At 37.6% G+C, this 23,302-nt stretch overlaps 1 protein-coding gene across 2 annotated transcripts in view; it reads left to right on the top strand.

Moving 5' to 3' along the window:
- The window catches only part of DNAAF6 (dynein axonemal assembly factor 6), a 66,960-nt gene extending 45,726 nt beyond the window's left edge, over window positions 1–21,234 (top strand). For both annotated transcript variants that reach the window (XM_045817522.1, XM_045817523.1), the window contains exons 6-7: window positions 6,717–6,802; window positions 20,099–21,234. In XM_045817522.1, the coding sequence (XP_045673478.1) occupies window positions 6,717–6,802; window positions 20,099–20,228 (216 nt within the window). In that variant the 3' untranslated portion in view covers window positions 20,229–21,234. The remainder of the gene's footprint in view (window positions 1–6,716; window positions 6,803–20,098) is intronic.
- The last annotated feature ends 2,068 nt before the right edge of the window (window positions 21,235–23,302 follow it).

Raw genomic sequence — 23,302 nt, 5'->3', positions numbered from 1 at the left:
AAGATTCTTCATTGAACCTTCATTTTTATAAGATATTATTATGTACCATTCCACTTAATTTGTTCCCTATTCCATCCTGCCTCTGAAGCCATTTTAGTACACTATTTTTATTTCCTTAAAAGGAAAAATTAGTTGTTTCTGAATTACCCTTCACTAGAGTTGCAAGTTATTTCAAGAACCACTTTGAAATTCTACCCAAAAGCTATATCTACATTTCAAAAAAGTCATAAAATTTTTCCTCCTTCAAATGCCATTTCAAACCTGAGGAAATAATATTTTCTCTTGAAAGCTCTGAACATTTCTGACTAAAGAACAAATATTTGTATCTCTTGGTCCAGGGGACATGAGTCATCCTGCAACTAAAGAACACCTCAATTCAACTGTCATATCTGAATGTGATTACAGTGAAAATTGTCTTTGTCCAGTAAAACACTCATTTACTTTGAGGTAGAGTGCCTATAACTACCTCTTTGAGAAACATTTAATTTCTTTCACTTAAGTCACAGGTGGCAAACACAAGTCCTGCAGGTCAAATACAGCCCTCCACCTTATTTTATCCCTTGTTTCTACCCAGTGGCAGCACGGAGCTCTTGCTTAACTATTAAGGAATAGTTACATTTATACAGTCCTGAAATTACATTTGGCCCTTTGAAGGCAACCATCAGGCTGATATGGCCACTGGTGAAAATGAGTTTGACACCCCTGACTTAAGGTATCTCTAATATGAACATTTAAACTTTCAAAACATAAATTAGAAGGTGATTATTTATTTAATGAAAATATTAACCATAGGACACAGACACATAAAGTCTGTCCAGAAGATATCCAGCCATGTAATATGAAAAATTGAGACATTTGTTGAAGAAGTTATAAGATTAAAAAAAAAAAAACATTGTACATAGGACAATGATGCTTCAGTTACCTTTAAATTAGGCACCTTGGGGTCTCACACAGTTCCTCCAATCGCCATCAGCTGCCCTGTGGTATTTTCCTGAACTTCATTCACAGTAACCCCCTCTGCCCTGTACACCCTGTCTGTCCCTTCACCATCACCCGCTTAGTTCATGTCCATGGGTCATATATATAAGTTCTTTGGCTTCTCCATTTAGTAAACTGTTCTTAACCTCCCACTGTCTATTTTGTGCCTACCCATTATGCTTCTTATTCCCTGTACCTATTCCCCCATTCTTTCCACTCCCCCTCCTCACTGATAACCCTCTGTGTGATCTCCATTTCTGTGATTCTGTTCCCGTTCTAGTTGTTTGCGTAGTTTTGTTTTTGTTTTTGTTTTAGGTTCACTTGTTGATAGTTGTGAGTTTGTTGTCATTTTACTGTTCATAGTTTTGATCTTCTTTTTCTTAGATAAGTCTATTTAACATTTCATACAATAAGGGCTTGGTGATGATATATTCCTTTAACTTGACCTTATCTGAGAAGCACTTTTTTCTGCCCTTCCATTCTAAATGATCATTTTGCTGGATAGAGTAATCTTGGATGTAGATCGTTTCCTTTCACGACTTCGAATACCTCTGTCCAGCTGCTTCTTGTCTGCAAGTTTACTTGAGAAATGAGCTAAGAGTCTTATGGAAACTCCTTTGTAGGTAACTGTCTCCTTTTCTCTTGCTGCTTTTAAGGTTTTCTCCTTATTTAATCATGGGTAATTTAATTATAATGTGTCTTGGTGTGTTTCTCCTTTGGTCCAACTTCTCTGGGACTCTCTGAGCTTCGTGAACTTCCTGGAAATCTATTTCCTTCACCAGATTGGGGAAGTTCTCCTTTATTGTTTTCTCACATAAGTTTTCAATTTCTTGCTCTTCCTCTTCTCCTTCTGGCACCCCTATGATTCAGATGTTGGAATACTTAAAGTTGTCCTGGGGATTCCCAAGCCTCTCCTCATTTTTTTGAATTTTTATTTTTTCATTATCTTCAAGTTGAATGTTTATTTCTTCCTTCTATTTTTTAGATTCTATCTTATTTCCTTCTGCTTTGATCTTTATTATTTCCTTCTATTCACTTTGGGCTTTGTTTGTTATTTTTCTAGTTCTTTTAAGTGCAAAATTAGATTGTTTATTTGAGATTTTTCTTGTGTCTTGAGATAGGCCTGTAATGCTATAAATTTCCCTATTTGAACTGCTTTCACTGTTTCCCTTAAAATTTGGGTTGTTATGTTCTCATTTTCATTTGTTTCAAGGTATCTTTTGATTTCTTACTTGGTCTCATTGTTAACACGTTCATTTTTTAGTAACTGTCCTTTAGCTTCCATGTCTTTGTGCATTTTTTTAGTTTTTTCCTCATGATTGATTTGTAGTTTTACACCATTATGGTCAGAGAAGATGCTTGATATGATTTCAATCTTCTTAAATTTTTTGGAACCTGTTTTGTGTCCTCACATATGGTCTATCCTAGAAAATGTTCCATTTGCACTTAAAAATTATGTGTATTTTGCTGGTTGGGGCTGAAATGCTCTGAAAATATCAATTAAATCAACCTGATCTAGTGTATCATTTAAGGCTGCTATTTCTTGTTGATTTTCTGTATGGAAGATCTATCCATTGATGTATATGGGATTTTAAAATCCCCTACCATGACTGTATTACTGCCAATCTCTCCCTTTATATCCATCAAGATTTGTTTTATATATTTAGGTGCTCCTATGTTGGGTGCATAAATGTTTATGAGTGTTATATCCTCTTGTTGGATTGCTACCTTTATCATTATGTAGTGTCTTTCTTTGTCACTTACTATAGGGTTTTTTTTCACTCAATCCATCCATCCCTCCACCTAGCCCCCACACCCACCCCACAACAGCTGTCAGCCAGCTCTTTCTCTATAGTCTCTCTCTACTTAATCAGATATAAGTATTGCTAACCCCAGTTTTTTGTTCTATTTCCACTTGCATGATATATCATTTTCCATCCTTTACTTTTAGTCTCTATCTTTCATTCTGAGGTGCATCTATTTTAGACTGCATATATATTGGTCTTGTTTTCTTTTACATTCAAGTACCCTATGTCTTTTTATTGGACCATTTAAGACATTTATATGTAAAGTGATTATTGATAGATACACATCCATTGCCATTTTATTCTTTTAACAATGTTCCTCTGGTTTTCCTCTTCCTCCTCCTCCTCCTACATTTTCTTCTTCAAGAAGACCCTTTAACATTTTATGTAATAATGGTTTGTGGCAACAAACTCCTTTAGCTTTTTCTTCTTTGTGAAGCTTTTTATTTGTCCTTCAATTTCAAATATTAGCTTTGCTGGGCAAAGTAGTCTTGGTCATAGGTCCTTGCTGTTCATCACTTTGGATATTTCATGCCAGTCTGTTCCAGCCTGAAAAGTTTCTGTTGAGAAATCAGCTGACTGTTTATGGGAACTCCCCTGTAGGTAACTAACTTTCTGTGTGGCATTTAAACTTCTCTCTTTGTTTTTAATCTTTGCCATTTTAATTATGATGTGTCTTGGTGTGGGCCTCTTTCAGTTTATCTTGTTTGGGACTCCCAGCAATTCCTGGATTGGTGTTTCTTTTTCCTTCTCCAGGTTAGGGAAGTTTTCTGTCATTGTTTCTTCTAATACAGTCTCAACACCATGCTCTCTCTCTCTCTTCTCCTTCTGGTACCCCTATGATGTGGATATTATGTTTCATGTTGTCTCAGAAGTCCCTTAAACTATCCTTATTTTTTAATTCTTTTTTCAATTTTGCTTCTCTGACTGGGTGTTTTCTGCTACCTTGTGTTCCAAATTGCTGCTTTGATCCTCTGCTTCATTCAACCTGCTGTTTATTCCCTCATTTCAGATACTGTATTCTTCATTTCTGACTGTTTCTATTTTTTTGTTTCTATTTGTTTAATGCTTGCTATCTCTTTATTGACATCCTCACTAGTTACTTGAGCATCCTTATAACCATTTTTTTGAACTTTATATCTGGTACATTGCTTGCCTCCATTTCATTTAGCTCTTTTTCTGGATATTTATCCTGTTCTTTTATTTGAGACCTATTTCTTTGTCTCACCATGTTGGCTGCCCTTTTATGTTTGTTTCTGTGTATTAGGTAGATCTTCTATAACTCCCAGTCTTGGTAGGGTGACCTTATGTAGTAGGAATCCTGTGGTATCCAGTGGTGTAGTTTCTTGATCACCTAATCTTGGTGCTCCAGAAATGTCCCTTATATGGGTTATATGTTTCCTTCTGTTTTAATCAGGTCTAATTACTATTTCCCCATTCATGTATGGGGTTGACCCTCAGGCTGGCTGACTGTGAGGATCAACCAAAACCACAGTGTATGAGCTGCTGTGCAGGTGCTGACCATATGAAGCAGAATTCACCTCAGCAGGGTGTGGTGCCTGCCATGATCTTTCTTTGGATATGCCACTTGTGAAGCTAATTGGATCCTGCTCTGATGTTGAGTAAAGTTGGCCACTGGTTGTATTTGTTCTGGAGCCTCTAGAGGGGGGGACTCTGGTGCTGGGCAGTATCTGACTCCACCTGTAACTGGCCCTGGCAACCTGTTCAGAGCTACAAAATGTTCCACAGTTTTGGGCTGCCTCTGCTGGGCCTAGTTGTGTGCAGGAAGGACCAAACTCTGCACAAGGGGCAGTTTTTATTATCACTGGGCCCAGGGGCAGGGGAAAGTCAGGAAAAGTTCCAAGGTACCCCGGGATCTGCCTCTGGATGCCTCTGCCAGTCAGTTGCTTGATAACCTCAGTCACTGAAAGAGCCTCTGTTGGTATTCAACGTGCATGAGGTAGGTCTCAATGAGTCACCATGTAAGGGTGTTCACTAGATTGATACAGGTTCAAACTCAGTTCCCATACTGGGTCTGAAGCCACTCAGCAAATGTCCCTGGGTATACCAAATCTAGCTGCCACCCACTGGGTGCTACAGACTTTTGTGATGGGGCTGGTTCTCAGGGAGGCATCACCATGAGGCCAGCAGAGTTTATCAAGCCCAAACAGACCAAGATTTGGCCATATGAATGAAGGGCTGTGTTCCAATTGGACATGTGAAGGAAAAATGACCCCCATCCTATATCCACACATTTCAGTCTGTCCAAGATTATGCCAGAAGCCTGAGCTCAGCAAGGGAGGAAGAATGGGGAGTCTGGAGGATGGGGCTAGTGAATCTCCTGTGAGGAGAAGGATAGGATATATTTAGACAGTAGGACCTCTATAGCTCTATTTACCTATATTTACATATACACAGTTAATAAAGTAAGCTGTAACTCACAGACATGTGTGAGTACATAATTTATATTGCAAAAATATTATTGCCTCCTTTAAGCTTATTATAGGGAACTCCATTTTTTCCCATTAGTTATTTGATATGCATTGCCCTCAAAACCTTTAGCTTTTTGTCCTTGCCATTCTAGCTCTGAAATTGCTAGATGTCCACTATTTCAGGTCTTTTAGATCATTTTAAATAGGGCTTCATAATTTACCTTAAGCTTATGTTGTTTTTCTTTGTTTTTGTATATAATATATCATGACATCTCAGATAGACAGATACATAAATAATCAACTTCTATCAAAATATTAATTAAATTAGAGGGATGAGACCTTGTATTATGATAAAATACACCTAATATAAAATTTGCCTATTACATATAAAAATTTGACTATTACACATAAAACTACTGGAATTTAGTACATTCATAATGTTGTGTAACCATCACCAATATATAATTCCAGAACATGTTCATCAGCCCAAAGGAAATCCATACTCATTTAAAAGTCACTCTTCTTTTCTTTCTCCCCAGCCTCTTGCAACCACCCATCTGTTTTCAGTCTCTATGGATTTTCCAATTCTGGATATCTCACATAAAAATCCTACAATAGGTGGCTTTTTGTACCTGGCTTCTTTCTCTTAGTTTAATGATTTCAAGGTTCATCCTTGAAATAGTACTTAATTCCTTTTTATGGCTGAATAATATTCCATTCTATGGATGTACTACATTTGGGTTATCTATTCACTAGTTTATATGCATTTGGGTGGTTTTCTCTTTTGGCCATTGTGAATACTACTACTGTGAACAAAAACATTATGTGCATATTTTTGTTTAAACACCTGTTTTTAATGCTCTTGGGTATATATCCAGGAGTATAATGTCTGGGGCTTGTGGTAATTGAAGTGAATCATTTTCAAGTGAAATCTTACCAAACTAATAAATATTCCCATTTTATGTGGAAGAAAGATTCTTATTTCTCTTATGTAACAACCTTTCTAGACTCCTATATTTCTCTAGGAAGTGTAACTATCACTATGTGGTATGGGAGCTTATACCAGTAGACTACCAGATGGCATCATCTACCTGTACCTAACATAAAAACTAAACTTTTTTATACAAAGGGCCCACTGATATAAAGGCAGTTGAAGGTCTTCAACTTGAGCAGGTACACTGGAATGCACCTTCAGACAATGAAGGCTACAGGCAAGTAACTGAAGTATTTCTATATAGCTTTTCAGTCAGATAGATGTTAGTCAAATTAGAAACTATTGGGTCACTCGCTAAACTTCCATGTATTTCAGTTACTTTATCTGTAAAATGTTGGTAATGATCCCTGCTACTCAAGATTGTTATGAGGAAAGGGCGTATCCTGGCACATTAAGTCCCAACTGGGACTTAATAAATATTAGTTCTCATTTCCCTATATTTTCTTATACTCTCCAAATTAAGTGTTCTTCAAGACCACAGCATTTTCTTCTCATTTTCTCTTTCAGGTTAAAATTAAACTGCCAAATACAAACCCTTCTGAGATTAGAATTAATGTCCAGGAAATGATCCTTGACCTTTGTACTCCTGATAAGTGAGTAAAACTTAGAACTAGAATACTGTATTATAATATTAATGAATTTTTAGTCAATATTCTTTTTTTAAATGTACATAGTTATTTTGCATCATCCATGAAGTCTGATGAAAAGTTAAAAAACCAGCTAATCATTCAGATCTTTGATCTACATAATATAAACATGAATGTATTTGGGAATACCTAGATTTTTTTCTACTGTGCATTTGTACATTTGGAGTAGGTTGATATCACCAAAACACAGTCCTTGACATTAAAATTGGTTGGCTTATCTGTCAGGAAAAATAACTAGAGGTGAAAATCCCTTAAATTGTAAGTCTTGCGTATGTTTTTTGTACAGTGATGTCATAAGAGAAACAATATCTTTAAATGTGTTGGATATTGTGGGGCTCTAAGATAAATTTAGTTATATTCATCTAAAAATCAACAAAATTTCTTGTCATCAATTACTTAAAACAAAAATTCTAAGAGCTAATTTATCACTAGATCCTCAAGTTGTATGAATACAATTATTTGTATGAATACTATTATTTTAAAATAATACATATGATACAGATGATAATATAATGATTCAATTAAATATTTTGATATTTTCAAAATAATCTTTTTTAAATATTTATTTACATATTTATTTTGAGAGAGAGGGGAAGGAAGGGAGAAAGAGAGGAAGAGAAACATCAATGTGTGATTGCCTCTCACACTTCCCCTACTGGGGACCTGGCCTCCAACCCAGGCATGTGCCCCAACTGGGAATTGAATTGGCAACCCTTTGGTTCACAGGCTGGCACCCAATCCACAGATCCACACCAGCCAGGGCTCAAAGTAGTCTTTTTACTACACAAGTTCAAATCATGTTCCAAAAACAGAGGACAAACAGTAAAAAATAATGTAAAATGTTTATCCTGAAACCCATATGAATCAGTCCTGTTTCTCAAAATTAATGCTATAAAGAGGGAATCGATGGAACCTGGTGTGTGCCAGATAAAATATCTAAATATCTCACTGCTTTGTTCACTTTCATCTGGATATATAGCAGTGAGCACACTCTGGTTGACTACAGTGGCCTTTCTTCATAACTCATCAACATTTTTAATTGGGTGTGAGGAGCTGTCAACTACTGACACGTTCTCTTCTTTCCATTATCAGTACCTGTAGCTCTACTTTGTTGATATTAGAGCTTGAAAAAAAAAGTGGATCCCTCATACAAATGACTTATATGTGTAAACAACACAATGTATACACATAGCTTAACCTTGATTTCTACACTAGATGCATTTAACCCAAAATGATCTTCAGATGAATACCCAATGAGAAAATAGCAAATATTTCTCATTATTTATATAGTAATTTCAAAAATGTATCCTCATGTTTGTCTCATGTTATAAAAATTATATTGACTGTTCTTAACATTCACTTCAAGGAGTATTGGAATTTTTTCATTGCATATTATACACACATTTATTCTTGCACCCAACCTTTGCAAGGAAAGTTAGTAAAATGGACAATCTTCCATTATATTTGTGTGCATGTTAAAGTACACACATATCTAACACCATGGAGTTAATTTCCATTCCTCTAGCAGTTCTCATTTTCCTCATCAATCTTTAGGCAGCTGCTCTTGGTGCTGTCATTCCAGATATCTATGAGATCCTACTAAATGAAAGACTCACACAGATACACATTTCCGTATAGAATGTGGGCTGCATTAGGTCATTTGAATCATACTGTACTCATATATTAAATGACCACTTCAGAGAAGTACTGGCTTTAAGGGAAAAAATCATTAAGATAGAAGACAAAAGACAGAATTAGGTTTTTACCTTATTTCTTAAACACAGGAGCATTCTCTGAAGCCATACTATTCACTAAAATTATATTGTTGGAAAAATGTCTTGTTTTCTTTTTTCTTTTTGTGGTTTGTATTTAGAGCATCTCAGCTATTATATAATCTGCAATTAAATTTATTTATAAATATATTAATCCATTAAATCAGATGATATAATACTTCCCTATTATTCTAGCTAATCATACCAAGGGCAAAAAACTAATAGAAGTCAGGACCTGGCCTGGACTACTACTATCCGTGTTCTACCAGCTAAAACTCTGAACCAGAAGGTCTTTATGAGAATGATTTTTAAACTCCCTGTCCATCCCCAATTGACTTGAAGATATAATCCTACTTCATACACATGGATACTGAGTCATACACAGGGCCTTAGCAATTCTAATGCCAATAACCTACTTTTGATCCAGAGTTTTCTGTTTTCTTTTTCTGTTATCTTATTTTCTTAAATTTTAAAAAATATATTTTATTGATTATGGTATTACAGTTTTTCCATTTTCCTCCTTTTATTCCCCTCCATCCTGCATGTCCCCTCCCACCTGCATTTCCCTACTTTACTTTACATCTATGGGTTGTATATATAAGTTCTTTGGCTTCTCCATTTCCTATACTATTCTTAACCTCTCCCTGTCTATTTTATACCTGCCATTTATGCATCTTATTCCCTGTACCTTTTCCCACATTCTCCCTTATTCCCCGCCTTGCTGATAAACCCCATGTAATCTCCCTTTCTGTGATTCTATTCCCATTCTAGTTGTTTGCATAGTTGTTTTTGTTTATGTATTTCTTTAGGCTCAGTTGTTGATAGTTGTGAATTTGCTGAAATTTTAACGTTCATATTTTTGATCATCTTCTTTTTCTTAGATAAATCCCTTTAACATTTCATATAATATGGACTTGGTGATGATGTACTTGTTTAACTTGACCTTATCTGGGAAGCACTTTATCTGCCCTTCTATTCTAAATGATAGTTTCTCTGGATAGAGTAATCTTGGATGTAGGTCCTTGCCTTTCATGACTTTGAAAATTTCTTTCCAGCCCCTTCTTGCCCGCAAAGTTTCTTTGGAGAAATCAGCTGAGAGTCTTATGAGAACTCCTTTGTAGGTAACTGTCTCCTTTTCTCTGGCTGCTTTTAAGATTATCTCCTTATCTTTAATTTTGGGTAATGTAATTATAATGTGCTTTGGTGTATGCTTCCTTGAGTCCAACTTCTTTGGGACTCTGAGCTTCCTGGACTTCCTGGAAGTCTATTCCCTTCTCCAGATTGGGGAAGTTCTCCTTCATTATTTTCTCAATTTCTTGCTTTTCCTCTTCTCTTTCTGGCACCCCTATGATTTGAATGTTGGAACATTTAAAGTTGTCCTGGAGGTTCCTAAGCCTCTTCTCATTTTTTTAAAAGATTTTATTTATTTTTAGAGAGGGAAGGGAGAGAGAAAGAGAGAGAGAGAAACATCAATGTGCGGTTGCTGGGGGCCATGGCCTGCAACCTAGGCATGTGCCCTGACTGGGAATCGAACCTGCGATGCCTGGTTCCCAGCCCATGCTCAATCCACTGAGCTATGCCAGCCAGGGCTTCTCCTCATTTTTTGAATTGAAATTTCTTCCTTCTTTTCTGGTTGAATGTTTATTTCTTCCTTCTCCAAGTTACTGATTCGATTCCTGGTTTCTTTCCCTTCACTGTTGGTTCCCTATACATTTCTCTTCATTTCACTTTGCATAGCCTTCACTATTTCCTCAATTTTGCAATGATACTGAACTATTTCTGTGAGCATCCTTATTACCAGTGTTTTGAACTTTGCATCTGAAAGGTTGGCTGTCTCTTCATTGTTTAGTTCTATTTGGGGAGCTTTGATCTATTCTTTCATTTGGGACATAATTTTTAGTCTTGGTGCAGCTGTTATATTATAGGGGGCAGAGCTTTAGGTATTTGCCAGGGCAGAGCAACCCAGTATCTGTGTTGTGCTACTATATGTGGGGGAGGGGTCCGAGAGGTAACAATACCATTTGCTCAGCTCTCGGCAGGCTTCCAGTCACCTCCTCCACTACTCACAAGCATATTCAGCCCTTCTCGTGCTGATTTTTAGGTGGGTGGTTTTGTGTATGTTCTAGGACCCTGTGGGTATCTCCAATGAATTCTGTGAAGCTGGAAGTTTCTCGTGCCACTGCAAGGCCCACTGGTTTTTACAGCCAGAGGTTTTTAGGTATTTCCCCACACTGGAACCCTTGGGTTACTACCAGCCGCCACCTTGACCATTCTGATGTGCCAGCCAGTGCCTTGCCCACCCAGTCTTCCATCCGATGCCTTGCATGAATTCTTTCCACCCCTCCTTCCAGTCTGAATGAATGTTTCTTCTTTAACTCCTTGGTTGTCAGACTTATATACAGTTCCATTTTCTCACAATTCTGGTTGTTTTTTGCTTCTAAATGTGTTGCTCTCCTTCTATTGGTTATGCACAGAGGCAAAGTATGTCTACCTCTGTCTTCATATATGCCAGAAGTGATCTGTGTCTTCTTTTTGAATTTATTTACATTCACATGTGTACTTTCTTTTGTTTCTGACTTTCACATCCTGTAAAACTATGTTTACATGCTTTAAGAAAGATAAGAGAAGACATTTTGTTCATAGGGCAGAGAACATGTGAATTCATTTTAACTGAATGGACTACTAATATCAGTCAAATGACAATTACATTGTAATTATTAATAGTACCCAGATATTTAACATTATTCAACCAAAAGAAATAAACACTTTATTTAATTCACAAAACTCTCCGTTTTGGCCAGCTAGTGAAACAGAAGCCATAATCAAAAAAACTCCCAGAACACACAAGACAGTTTCACAGGAGAATTTTACAAAACTTTTCAGGATCAGCTAACCCCTAGCCTTCTCAGACTATTCAAAAAAAACAAATAAGAGAGAGACCCCAAAACATTTTTATGAGGTCAGCATCATCCTAATCCCAAAACTAGATAAAGACACAACAAAGGAAGAATACTACACGCCAATATTGCTAATAAACCTAGATGCTAAAGTCCTTAACAAAATATTGGCAAACTGTATCCAGCAATACATTAAAAAGATCATACCCCATGATCAAGTGGGATTCATCCCAGGGATGCAAGGATGGTACAATATTCACAAACCAATAAATGTAATATATCACATAAACAAAAGGAAAGACAAAAATCACAAGATCATATCAATAGATGAGGAAAAAGCATTTGATAAGGACAGCACCCATTTATGATAAAAACACTCAGCAAAGTGGGAATAGAGGAAGCATACCTCAACATAATAAAGGCCACACAAGAGACACCTACAGCTACCATCATACTCAATGGGCAAAAACTAAAATCTTTCCCACTAAGATCAGAAACAGGACAAGGATGTCCACTCTCACCACTTCTATTCAACACAGTATTGGAAGTCCTAGCCACAGCAATCAGACAAGAAAAAGAATTAAAAGATATCCAAATTGGAAAGGAGGAAGTAAAACTGTCATTGTTTGCAAAGGACATGATAGTGTACATAGAAAACCCTATGGACTCCACCAAAAATCGATTCGACTTAACAATGAATTTGGCAAAGCAGCAGGATATGAAGTCAATATTCAGAAATTGAAGGCATTTTTTGTACCCCAACAATGAAATATCAGGAACAAAATCCCATTTGCTATAGCAACAAGAAAATAAAGTACCTAGGAAAAAACCTAACCAAGGAGGCAAAAGACCTGTCCTCAGAGAACTAGACAACACTAAGGAAATAAATGAAGGAAGACACAAATAAATGGAAGGATATACAATGTTCATGGATTGAAAGAACTAACATCATCAAGATGTCCATACTACCCAAAACAATATATACATTCAACACAATCCCTATTAAAATACCAATGACATATTTCAAAGATATGGAACCAACATGTAAACATCTACATGGAACCATAAAGGACCCTGAATAGCCACAACAATTTTGAGAAAGAAGAGCAAATTGGGGGGATCACAATACCTGATCTCAAACTATATTACAAGGCCACTATAATCAAAATAGTATGATACTGGCATAAGAACAACAAACACATAGATCAATGGAACAGAATACAGAGTCCACAAATAATCCCAAGTCTCTATGGTCAATTAACAACTGAGAAAGGGAGCAGAAGCATCAGATGAAGTAAAAATAGCCTCTTCAATAAATTGTGTTGGAAGATATGGACAGCTACATGCAAAAAAAAATGAACTCAAGAACTGACAGCATACACAAAAATAAGCTCAAAGTGGATAAAAGATTTAAATATAAGCCATGACATCATAAAAGTCCAGAGGAGAAGATAGGCAGGAAAATTTCATATATTCCATGCAACAGTGTTTTCACCAATATGTCCCCTAGAGGAAAGGACCTAAGGGAAAAAATAAACAAATGGGACTTTATCAAAATAAAAGGTTCTGCACAACTAAAGAAAACATCAGCAAAATGAAAAGAGAACCAAACATATGGGAAAATATATTTGCCAATGATACTTCAGACAAAGGTTTGATCTCCAAAATATATAAAGAATTCACACAACTCCACTCCGGGAAGACAAACATTCCAATTAGAAAATGGGGCAAAGGACCTGAACAGACACTTCTCCAACAGGACATGCAGAGGGCCAATAGAGATATGAAAGGATGCTCAGCATCACTAGCCACCAGAGAGATGCAAAGTAAAACCACAGTGAGATACCCCTTAACACCGGTCAGAATGGCCATCATAAACAAATCAACAATACAAGCCGGCAAGGCTGTGGAGAAAAGGGAACCCTAATACACTCTTGGTGGGAATGCCAACTGGTGCAGCCACTATAGAAAACAGTATGGAATTTCCTCAGAAAACTAAAAATGGAGCTGCCTTTTGACTTAGCAATTCCACTGCTGGGATTATACCCTAAAAACCCTGAAACACCAATTCAAAATAACCTATGCAGCCCAATGTTCACAGCAGCACAATTTATAATAGCCAAGTTCTGGAAGCAACCTAAGTGCCATTCAATGAATGAGTGGATCAAAAAACTGTGGTACATTTACACAATGGAATACCATGAAGCAGAAAGAAAGGAGGAGCTCCTACCCTTTGCGACAGCATGGATGGAACTGGAGAGCATTATGCTAAGTGAAGTAAGCCAGGTGGTGAAAGACAAGTACCATATGATCTCACCTATAAGCAGAACTCAAGCAACAAAACAAAGGAGCAAGCAAAATACAACCAGAGACATTGAAATATAGAACAGACTGATGATAACCAGAGGGGAGGAGGAGGGAGATAATGAGTGAAAGAAGGGGAAGTGTTGTCAAGGAACATATATAATGGACCCATGGACAAAGACAAAGGGGGTAGGATTGAGGGTGTGAGGTTTGGGTGGGTGGTGCAGGGGAGAGAGAATTGGGGAAAATGGAGACTATATATATATATTCTTCCATGAGTGCTATAAAGTGTCCTTCTGAGTCTCTTCCTATGACCTTTGTTTTGAAGTCTATTTTGTATGATACCAGTATTGCTACCCCAGCTTTTTTTTCCTGTCCCTTTGCTTGGAGTATTTTTTCCAACCCGTCACTTTCAGGCTGTGTAGGCCTTTTTTTTTTTTTTTTGAGATGGGTATCTTTTAAGCAGCATATGTGTGGGTCATGTTTTGCTATCCATTCATCTACACTGTGTCTTTATATTGGAGCAATTTATCCATTTATAGTTAAGGTTATTATTGATAGGTACTTAATCATTTTTCCCAATTTGTACATGTTCCTCTCTCTTTTTCTTCCTCTTTTTAAAGCAGTCCCTTTAAACTACTATAAAGGACACATGGACAAAACCAAGAGGGAGGGTAAGAGCAAGGGAGGGAGGTGGGTTTGGCTGGGTTGGGGGGAAGGCTGAGGAGAAAATGCAGATGACTGTAATTGAACAACAATAATTTATGAAACAAACAAAAAAAGCAGTCCCTTTAGAATCTCTTGCAGTGCTGAATTGGTGGAGATACATTCTTTCAGCCTTCATTTGTCTGGGATACTCCTTGTTTCCCCTTCCATTTTAATTGAGACCCTTGCTGGATAGAGTAGTGTTACAGAACAGATGTGGGGGAACAAAATACTATTACTGAATGGATCCCCCTTTCTGCTTCCAGTGTCCCCCCATCCTATGCTAGGTTTGTGTCACCCACTGCCAGGAATTGAGTGAAAAGGAAAATGCCAGAGATTGGTGAAAAGGAAAGGAATTATTTATTCAAAAAGTTATAAAAATTTAGAGTAATGACTTAATGTCTTCATTAAAATTTTAACTAAACTCCTTTAGAATATCCACAAACACACACAGTCCTTCCACCTCACTCTGCCCAGTCCAGGGTACTGTATCTCAGGAAAAGAAGTAGAAATCTGTGGCTTAGGTAGCCCCATGGTTCCTGGCACTATCAGCTGTGTCACCGCCATGATCTCCAGTTAATCCAAAACCATGTGGCACCTTCTCATTGCCCACCAACAAGAGTCCTTTCACCCCTTTTCTTCCCAGAAAGGTCTCTCCTGCTTCCTAAGCCATGTGGCAAAAGGGAGCACCCCAAACCCATGTGATCCTGACTCTCACCAAAGCCGAGAGGTACCCCCTTGGCATGGCTGCCACACTTGGGTTTGAATCCCAGTGCCAATCTTCCTCTGCAGCCCCATTTCTGAGTCCTCCCACAATCAGTTATACCTGCCAGCATTCCTATATTTTTCCAGCTTTACTGGGCTGCCATAGTAAGTCCAGGTAGGCATGGCCTCATTGTGTGGAGCCAGTCATCTCCAAGCTCTCACACGGGTGCTCTAACCAGAGGGAGTTGCCTTCCAGTTACATCAGGGGTTGAAATCACTCCTATCCCCCTGGCTCAAAGCATGGCCACAGCTATTTAACATATCCACAAAAACAGTTAAAAGTTATAGATATGTTAAATGACCATGCCAGAGGTTAACTGCAAAACTGTTGCTATGGAAAACAGCTTTCAATAGTCCTGCTCCAGGCATCCCATCCTCCAGCTCAGACTTGTGGAGGTAAAGGCATCCTATATACATATTTTTCTAATAGTTCCTGGACACCCTGAGTTCTGGGCCCCATTAAAAATTCCTATTTGGGGCCACCCTGGCTGCACCCTATATCAGTAGTAGGTTGCAGGCCTTTGCTTTTCATTACTTGGAGTATTTCTTGCCATTCCCTTCCAGCTTCTAGTGTTTCTATTGAGAAATCAGCTGCTAGCCTGTTTATGTGATCCTTCCTTGCTGTCTTTATGATTCTCTCTTTGTCTTTAAAGTGTAGCATATTAATTATAATGTGTCTTGGAGTGGACCTCTTTAGATTCATCTTGATTAGAACCTTCTGTGCTTCTTGAACTTGCATTGCTTTTTCCCTCTCCAGGTTAAGGAAGTTATGTGTCATTGTTTTTTTTTTTTTAAACAGTTGTTCTATCCCTTGCTCCTTTTCTCCTCTTTCTGATATTTCTATGATTTGAATGTTACTGTGTTTCCTGTTGTCCTGCAGTTACCTTAAGCTATCTTCATATTTTTTAGTCTTTTTTCATGCAGTTGCTCTACCTGGGTATTTCTTTGTACCTTGTCTTCCAGCGCACTAATTCAGTCCTCTGCTTCATCCAGTCAGCTCGTAATACCTTCTAGAGTATTTTTTTATTTCAGGTATTATATTCTTCATTTATTCCTGGTTCTTGTTTATAGTTTCTATTTCCTTTTTCATACTGTGTAGTTTCCACTCAGCTCCTTGTAGTTGCAGTGACTTCCTTGAACATCCTTAAAACCATTCTTTTGAATTATATATCAGATAGTTTGCTTGCCTCCATTTCTTAGTTCTTTTAATGGGGAATCTTCCATTCCTTTTGACTGAGGGTTCTTTCCGCATCTCCCCATTTTAGGTGACTGTTTTTGTTTGTTTCTGTAATTCTAGATGCTCTGCTTTGTCAGCTGACTTCGAAGAGTGAACTTCTGTGATAGGAGTTCTGTACGACTCAGTGGTATTGTCTTTTAGATCTCCTTGCCTGGATGCTCTAGAGTTGCCCTTTATTTCATTTGAGTGGGCTCTCTTGTTGTACTTGGGCTCTACCTGTTGGTGACTCACTTATTGATGGCTTCTCCCCTCAGTGGGTTTACTGGTATTCACAACTCCCACCTTGTCTTGAATGCTGTTGTACAGGTATTGGTTAACAAAGCAGTAGTACTAGACAACCCAACCTACACCAGCAAAAAGAACCCCATTATCATATCAGCAGTCTCCACCACAATCAAAGTAAGATTAATAGAGGCGAATACAGATTATGGATAGATTGTGGATTTTAAAATATGACAGAAGGAATATGAGATGACTGAAAAGGGGGAAATGTTGCTCTGTGGTATGATGGAGGATAACTGATAAGAGTTGGGCTGGAACTGAGGCAAAGAAAAGGAGAGAGCAAAATTTACAATTTAAGTAAAACACAAAAGGGCAATGGGAACAATGGGGTAAGAAGAGGGATGAGTGTACTATGAGGTTTGAAGTAAAATTGAAAAGATACTGGACCAACAGGAGCAAAAGTGCATAAAAACCACAGCAGGGTTGATAACAACGATTGCTGAATGATGTTTAATAAAGGTGGAACAGGAATCAGAATGTTGTAGACAAGCAAAGAGTGAATATTAAATGTCTACAGAAAAGAAAAATGATTTTGAGAAGTTGGGGGAAAGAATCCAGTAAGACGAAGGAGTAAAGCCTTGGTTGAGAGAGGGGGTAAAAAGAAAAACAAGGAAAAAAAGGGAGATAGAATACTGAAATAAAATTTCTTACTCAACTGATCTTGGGCAGGGCTAAAGCAAAATAGGGTAAAACAGAGGGAGAGTATTCTATGGGATTTAAAATGCAAACAAGTAGTGAACAAATAGGAGTTCCTTTGCAGAAGTACACCAATAACCATGATATTTCACCCTACTTCCCCTGTTTATAAAAGTAGAAAAAGAATTAATAGTCTTATTAGAAGAGAATAAAGATTATGAGATGACTTCAGAAAGAAGAGTGCTTATGCAAGGTTAGATGGAGGAGGAATAGTGAGAGTAAGGGATAGAAGTGTGTGACAAAATAAAGTTAACCACAACAATAATAAAGCTCAGGATGACAAAATGTATTAAGACCAGGAATAACAATAGTATTATAAGAAATATATAATCTGGCCTTGGCTGGTGTGGCTCAGTGGATTGAGCACCAGCCTGCAAAACCAAAGGGTCCCTAGTTCAATTCCCAGTCAGAGTACATGCCTGGGTTGCATGCCAGGTCCCCATTGAGGGGCACTTGAGAGGCAACCACACATAGATGTCTCTCTCCCTCTCTTTCTCCATCCCTTCCCTTCTTTAAAAATAAATAAAATATTTTTAAAAGAAATATATAATCTGAATAACAAGAATAAAAATTAAAAGTAAAAAAGTAGTGGGTTATTTGGAATATGAGTGAAATGAAAGGAGGAAAATGAAAGTGCATTATGAAAGGGAGAATAAAAACAAATTAAACAATAAAAACCAACAAACAAAAAACTATATAAACAGGAAGAAGAGAATAGAAAACATGCAAGTGCTGAAAGATCAGAGTTAAATTTATCTCAGCTGTTGGTGTGCTCCACTGACTTCTTTCTGTATCCTTCTCTGGTTTTCTCACAGTTGCAGGTCTTATTGTCTTACTTTTGGGAAGAGGTGAGGCTCCTACATATTTTACACCTGCCAAACCAGTTTTGCAGGTCTTTCGGGACCCTGCAGGAAGAGGCTGATTGAGATCCCTTATTTTCTTTCCTGTGGTTCTGCAAAGATGGGGTTCAGTCTGGATACAATAATCACAGGTGCCCAGTTTCCATCCCATGCCCTCAGAGCACTATGGAGCCCTCCCTGTCCACTCTGTACATTTTTGCCATCTGGGCAATAAACCACCTCATTTTGAGACCCTTTCACCAACCCATGAGGTGCCCTGAGTGGGAGCAAATCGCTCCCCCCACCTCTTTTCTCTGGCCTGGCTGCTGGCACATGCAATCCCTGCCAACACAAGGTCCCTACATGGCTCCTTGGTTCTTTTTTTTTTTTTTTTTTTGAGAAGTCCCCCTGGGTGCTGCCTGCAGCTCCTAACAAGCGCCTGGATTTCCACACAGTCAACTCTCTGACCAGTCCTGAATCTATCCAGGTCACGGCCATTTGGGCCCATCTCTTCTCAACTCCAGGTGTCACCACTCCCCAACTTCTCTGGTACTGTCCCAGCTGGTGACTGCCACCCCAGCGGGGGTATGCCGGCAGCTGTCTGTCACTTACTGCCTTTTTATCTCCCTAGCAACTTAACTTGTCCAGGTCTCAGTTGGCATCAGTCTGAGACTTCCTGGCTTTGGGAGGGCAGGGAGCCACTCAGTTGCTATCACTGACCTGGCTCTCCTCCAATGCTTCCACAGCAGCTGTGGTCTCTGTCACAAGGCCCAGGGACCTTCTTGTCGGCCTACAGAATCTCCTTACCATCTTTTTTTTAAGCGTCTTATGCACGTTTTGTCTTCCAAATTTCATATCAGCTGGGATTCTCTTGGCTGTTCACTGTGTTCTTCAGAAGATTCGCTAGGTGTTCCAGCAAGTGGGTTAAGTGGGTTTAGCGCCCATCCACCTCTCCACCATCTTCCTCCCTCTGTCCACTTTTTATAGAGATACTTAAGCTTTCTCTATCAAAAATGTGAGGTAACAAGCATTTCATACATTTAATTTTCTTCAGATACCAGCATGTGCCAACCCCATGCATAAGTCAGGTTCATACTACTATGACAGAATTAGGTATATCACATCCCAGCAATGTGTCTAAACCCTGAAGCTATCCAGTGACTGAGCCATTAACTGCAAAATAAACCAGTAATCCCTCACAGGGAATTTTTGTCAATGTACAATAGAAAGAATCAGAAGCAAGCAGAGGGAAGTATTGTCATTGATATGGTATTGAAATCATTGCAGGCCTGAGTTTCAATAACTACATCTTCAGTAGAGACAGGCTAAAATTGTGTTAGCAATGTTCTTATAGAACCATTCCAATTTTCAGATTTTTCATGCACACTTATGTGTGGCTGGCAGTAGATCTATCCAACTAGCTGAAAGTTGCAATGGTTCTACTTCCATGCCTATAAACATAGCCTAAGACTATGTTTCCATGATACAAATTGTGGACAGTTTAGAAAAAAAGAGGGAGAAGTCAAGACCACTGCTAGGATTTTTAAGGTCAAAACCCTGGTATACAATTTATGTTATTTAAGCATACTTTTAATCCTGTACTTATATTATCTAAATAGTGTTTGTTTGTTTTTGGTTTCTAATGTTCAGATGGTATATATTGCTTTCCATTGCCTTATAAAAGTAATATCTTCTGATATTACTTTAGGAAGCTGATTCTCTGTTTTTGTTTTGCTTTTGTCTAGGAAACTGTTGCTGAACCTCCCCCATCCTGTGGATTGCAACAGTGCCAAAGCTTTCTATATCCTGGAAACTGAAACTCTTGAAGTTACCGTAAATGTGAAGAGAGAGTTGGATTTTGTTAATTTTTTCTGAAGCTGCATGAATGAAGCAAAAACATGGCAAAATAACCCTGATATAAAGTTTTTAAGATTGGTTAATATTTTCTATCTTCTCTTTATTATTCCGACATACTTCAGAAAGGGCCTAATTTCAATTATACTGTCGTTCTGATCATTTACAGTCATTTCTGTTATACTGGTAGAGAACATTGTTTTCTCATATTAATAAGCTCTTCCATTTTTATAGTGATAACCAGATAGAACTTATAGGTTAATCATTAGATTATTGTATGATCAATTAAATAACAGATATGACCATGAAGTAGTTGCTCTACTTATTTTGGTAGTCTTAAACATTTAAGCCATTTAATTATGCCCTGATACAATCAGTTGCATAGCGTTTGATCATTATTATCACCAGAAAAGTGTATTTGGTTGTCTTTGCATTGATTTTATCAAATGACTTACTGACTGTTCTCCATTTAGGGTCTCATTGTTGTTCTAGAATATACAAATAACAAAGGATTATAAATAGTTTGGTGCACCATACTGATAACGTGTTTTACTTGAATGTGAAATACTCCTGAGCACACTGTATTATTTGGCTTCATCAGTCCTGCTGTCAGTGCTTGGATCTAGTTAGGTTAAAAATATTTTTCCTTTTACGCACTAATAATTATTAACAGTGCCTTTCAGCATACTGTGTTTATATTTAGTGATTGAAATCCTTGATATTTAAAAGGAATATAAAGAAAAGTGTGATTTATTTACAAATCCTGTTCTCTCATTTCCTGTCTTTATTCTTAAATTGGCCATATCTATTTTATGAATTATGCCAATGTCCCCTACCTCTTCTCTACTGATTTGCGTAAGTTTATTTCAGAATTATTTATGGATAAATTATATTTTAAAGTTTGTGTGACTTTGCCTCACACATCATTGTAGAACTGTGGTGTTACATGGGAGTAAATTCTGAAGAGATGAGTAACTGAAAGATATGTATTGCTTCTATGTGAACTATTAAAGGACTAAATACTCAAGCAGATATTGTTTTTTTAAATATCTTATTTATTTATTTTTCGAGATGGGAAGGGAAGGAGAAAGAGAGGGGGAGAAATATCCATGTGTGGTTGTCTCTCACGTGCCCCTTACTAGGGACCTGGCCTGCAATCCAGGCATGTGCCCTGACTGGGAATCGAACCTTCAACCTTTCAGTTTGCAGGCCAGCAATCAACCCACTGAGCCACTCCAGCTAGGGCTCTAGCAGATATTCTCTAGACTTACTTATGTAGATAACTATCAAGCATCTAGTTTGTGACTAGATCAAATTTAAAAAAAAAACCTGAGACTTTGGAAAAAGTGGTTGTGTTAAAGCACTAAGCTCTTTTAGAGAATTTGACATTGAAATTACCATCATGACTTTCTTCTATGGAGGTTAAGAGTTGAAGGTGGGTTTAACTGAAAGAAAGCTAGATCTGAATGTTGCACGATGTTGCAGGATCAAAAGAGCATCCTGCACTGCTTTCTTAGCATCTTTTTACAAGGCTGTATTTTAAGAATTTAAGATTATACCATAATGTGTAAACTCTGGAGAAATCCTAAACTGTAACCAATATTTTTATTCCCTAGAGTAGCAACAGTGAATAAATCAGAAAGTGTATCTTTTTCCTATGTACTGGCCCTAATTACAAAGACGGTCATTACTCAAGCTGACTGAATGTGTACAAGTTGTCTCTGGAAGAGAAGGTAGAACATATGAGGCCAACTTGTATTGGGCTATGGTTATGTGGTACTGTATCAATTATATGATGAAACAGAGCTTCAAGACAATGAATTGTAATACACTAATTTATACTCATCTACAGATCATCCTATTTCACTGTCCTTGTGTCCTTAACATCAGAAGTAACAACTCTACTGTTATTTTGTTTTTAAGCTAATTCACAGGACTTCTTTTCCCTTTAAAGAGGAATAGTCCACTAATGCAAATATAGGAAAAGAGAATACAAAAGGAAATTTATTTTGTCAGCATTTTTCAGTGAATCTTTGCCATTACCAGGACTGGGAGTTAAAATGGTGTTTGTGGCATATCATTAGCCTTCTCTTTCACAATCTTTTTTTACCTCAATTTTTGGTACAATAATTTCCAGGAAAATTTGTGAAGATTCAGTCATTTATTCATTCACTCATTTATGCATTCTTTCATCAAATATCCATCCAGCATTGAATTAAGAGCTAGTGATATAGCAATTAGAAAACTGGGTATGGTCCCTGTCTTCACAGAACAAACAGTTAATCAAGGGAGAAAAACAATAACCAAGTAAACACAAATGTATATGTTCAAGTTTGTTTTTACTGCTATGAAGGAAAAAATAAGTGCTTTGAGTATATCTATCATAGAAACCAAACCTAGTCTGAGGAGGGAGAGCCCAAAGAGCTTCCCTAAGGATTTAACACTTCAGCTAGAACTTGAAAAACACCTAGGACTTAGTCAGGCAAAGAGAGTCTTGGGGTAAGGAAAACAGTAGGGTTTCTAGGGGCTATGGGTGGCAAATATGAAGAACCAGGCTAGAAAAACTTGCCCAGTTCAAAGAAATTAAAGCTGTGTGGTTGGAGTAGAGTGAACCTGGGGAGTGTGATTGGATGTAAATCTGGAAATGTAGTCTGGAGCAGTGTCATATAGAACATTGCAGGCTATGGTTGGGAATTTCGATTTTATGCTAAGTGCTTTAAGGAAAAGAATGTCTTAGGAGGCAAGAATTGAAATGGGTAGACAAGTTAGGAGGCATTGCACTAGCCCAGGCAAAAGATATTATTCTATATGTTATCCTAAGTAAAGTTCATTGTTGATATTTTTTCTAATTAGAAAAAAAAACATGCTTACATGCTCCATATAAGAACTTTTAACAACACAGAAAATCTCTTTTAAAATAAAGCAAAACAAATAACATATGATCTCACCTATAAGTGGAACCTAATCAACAAAACAAATGAGCAAAATAGTACCATCAACATGGAACTAAAGAGCAAACTGACAGTGACCAGACGGGAGGGGGAAAAGGAATAACGGGAAAAAAGGAGGAGGCAAGTCAAGGAACATGAACAGAG

This window comes from Phyllostomus hastatus, unplaced genomic scaffold (assembly GCF_019186645.2).
Source record: "Phyllostomus hastatus isolate PE091 unplaced genomic scaffold, TTU_PhHast_1.1 phas_scaffold_28, whole genome shotgun sequence".
NCBI lineage: Eukaryota > Metazoa > Chordata > Mammalia > Chiroptera > Phyllostomidae > Phyllostomus > Phyllostomus hastatus.
This window is presented reverse-complemented; position numbering and strand designations above follow the sequence as displayed.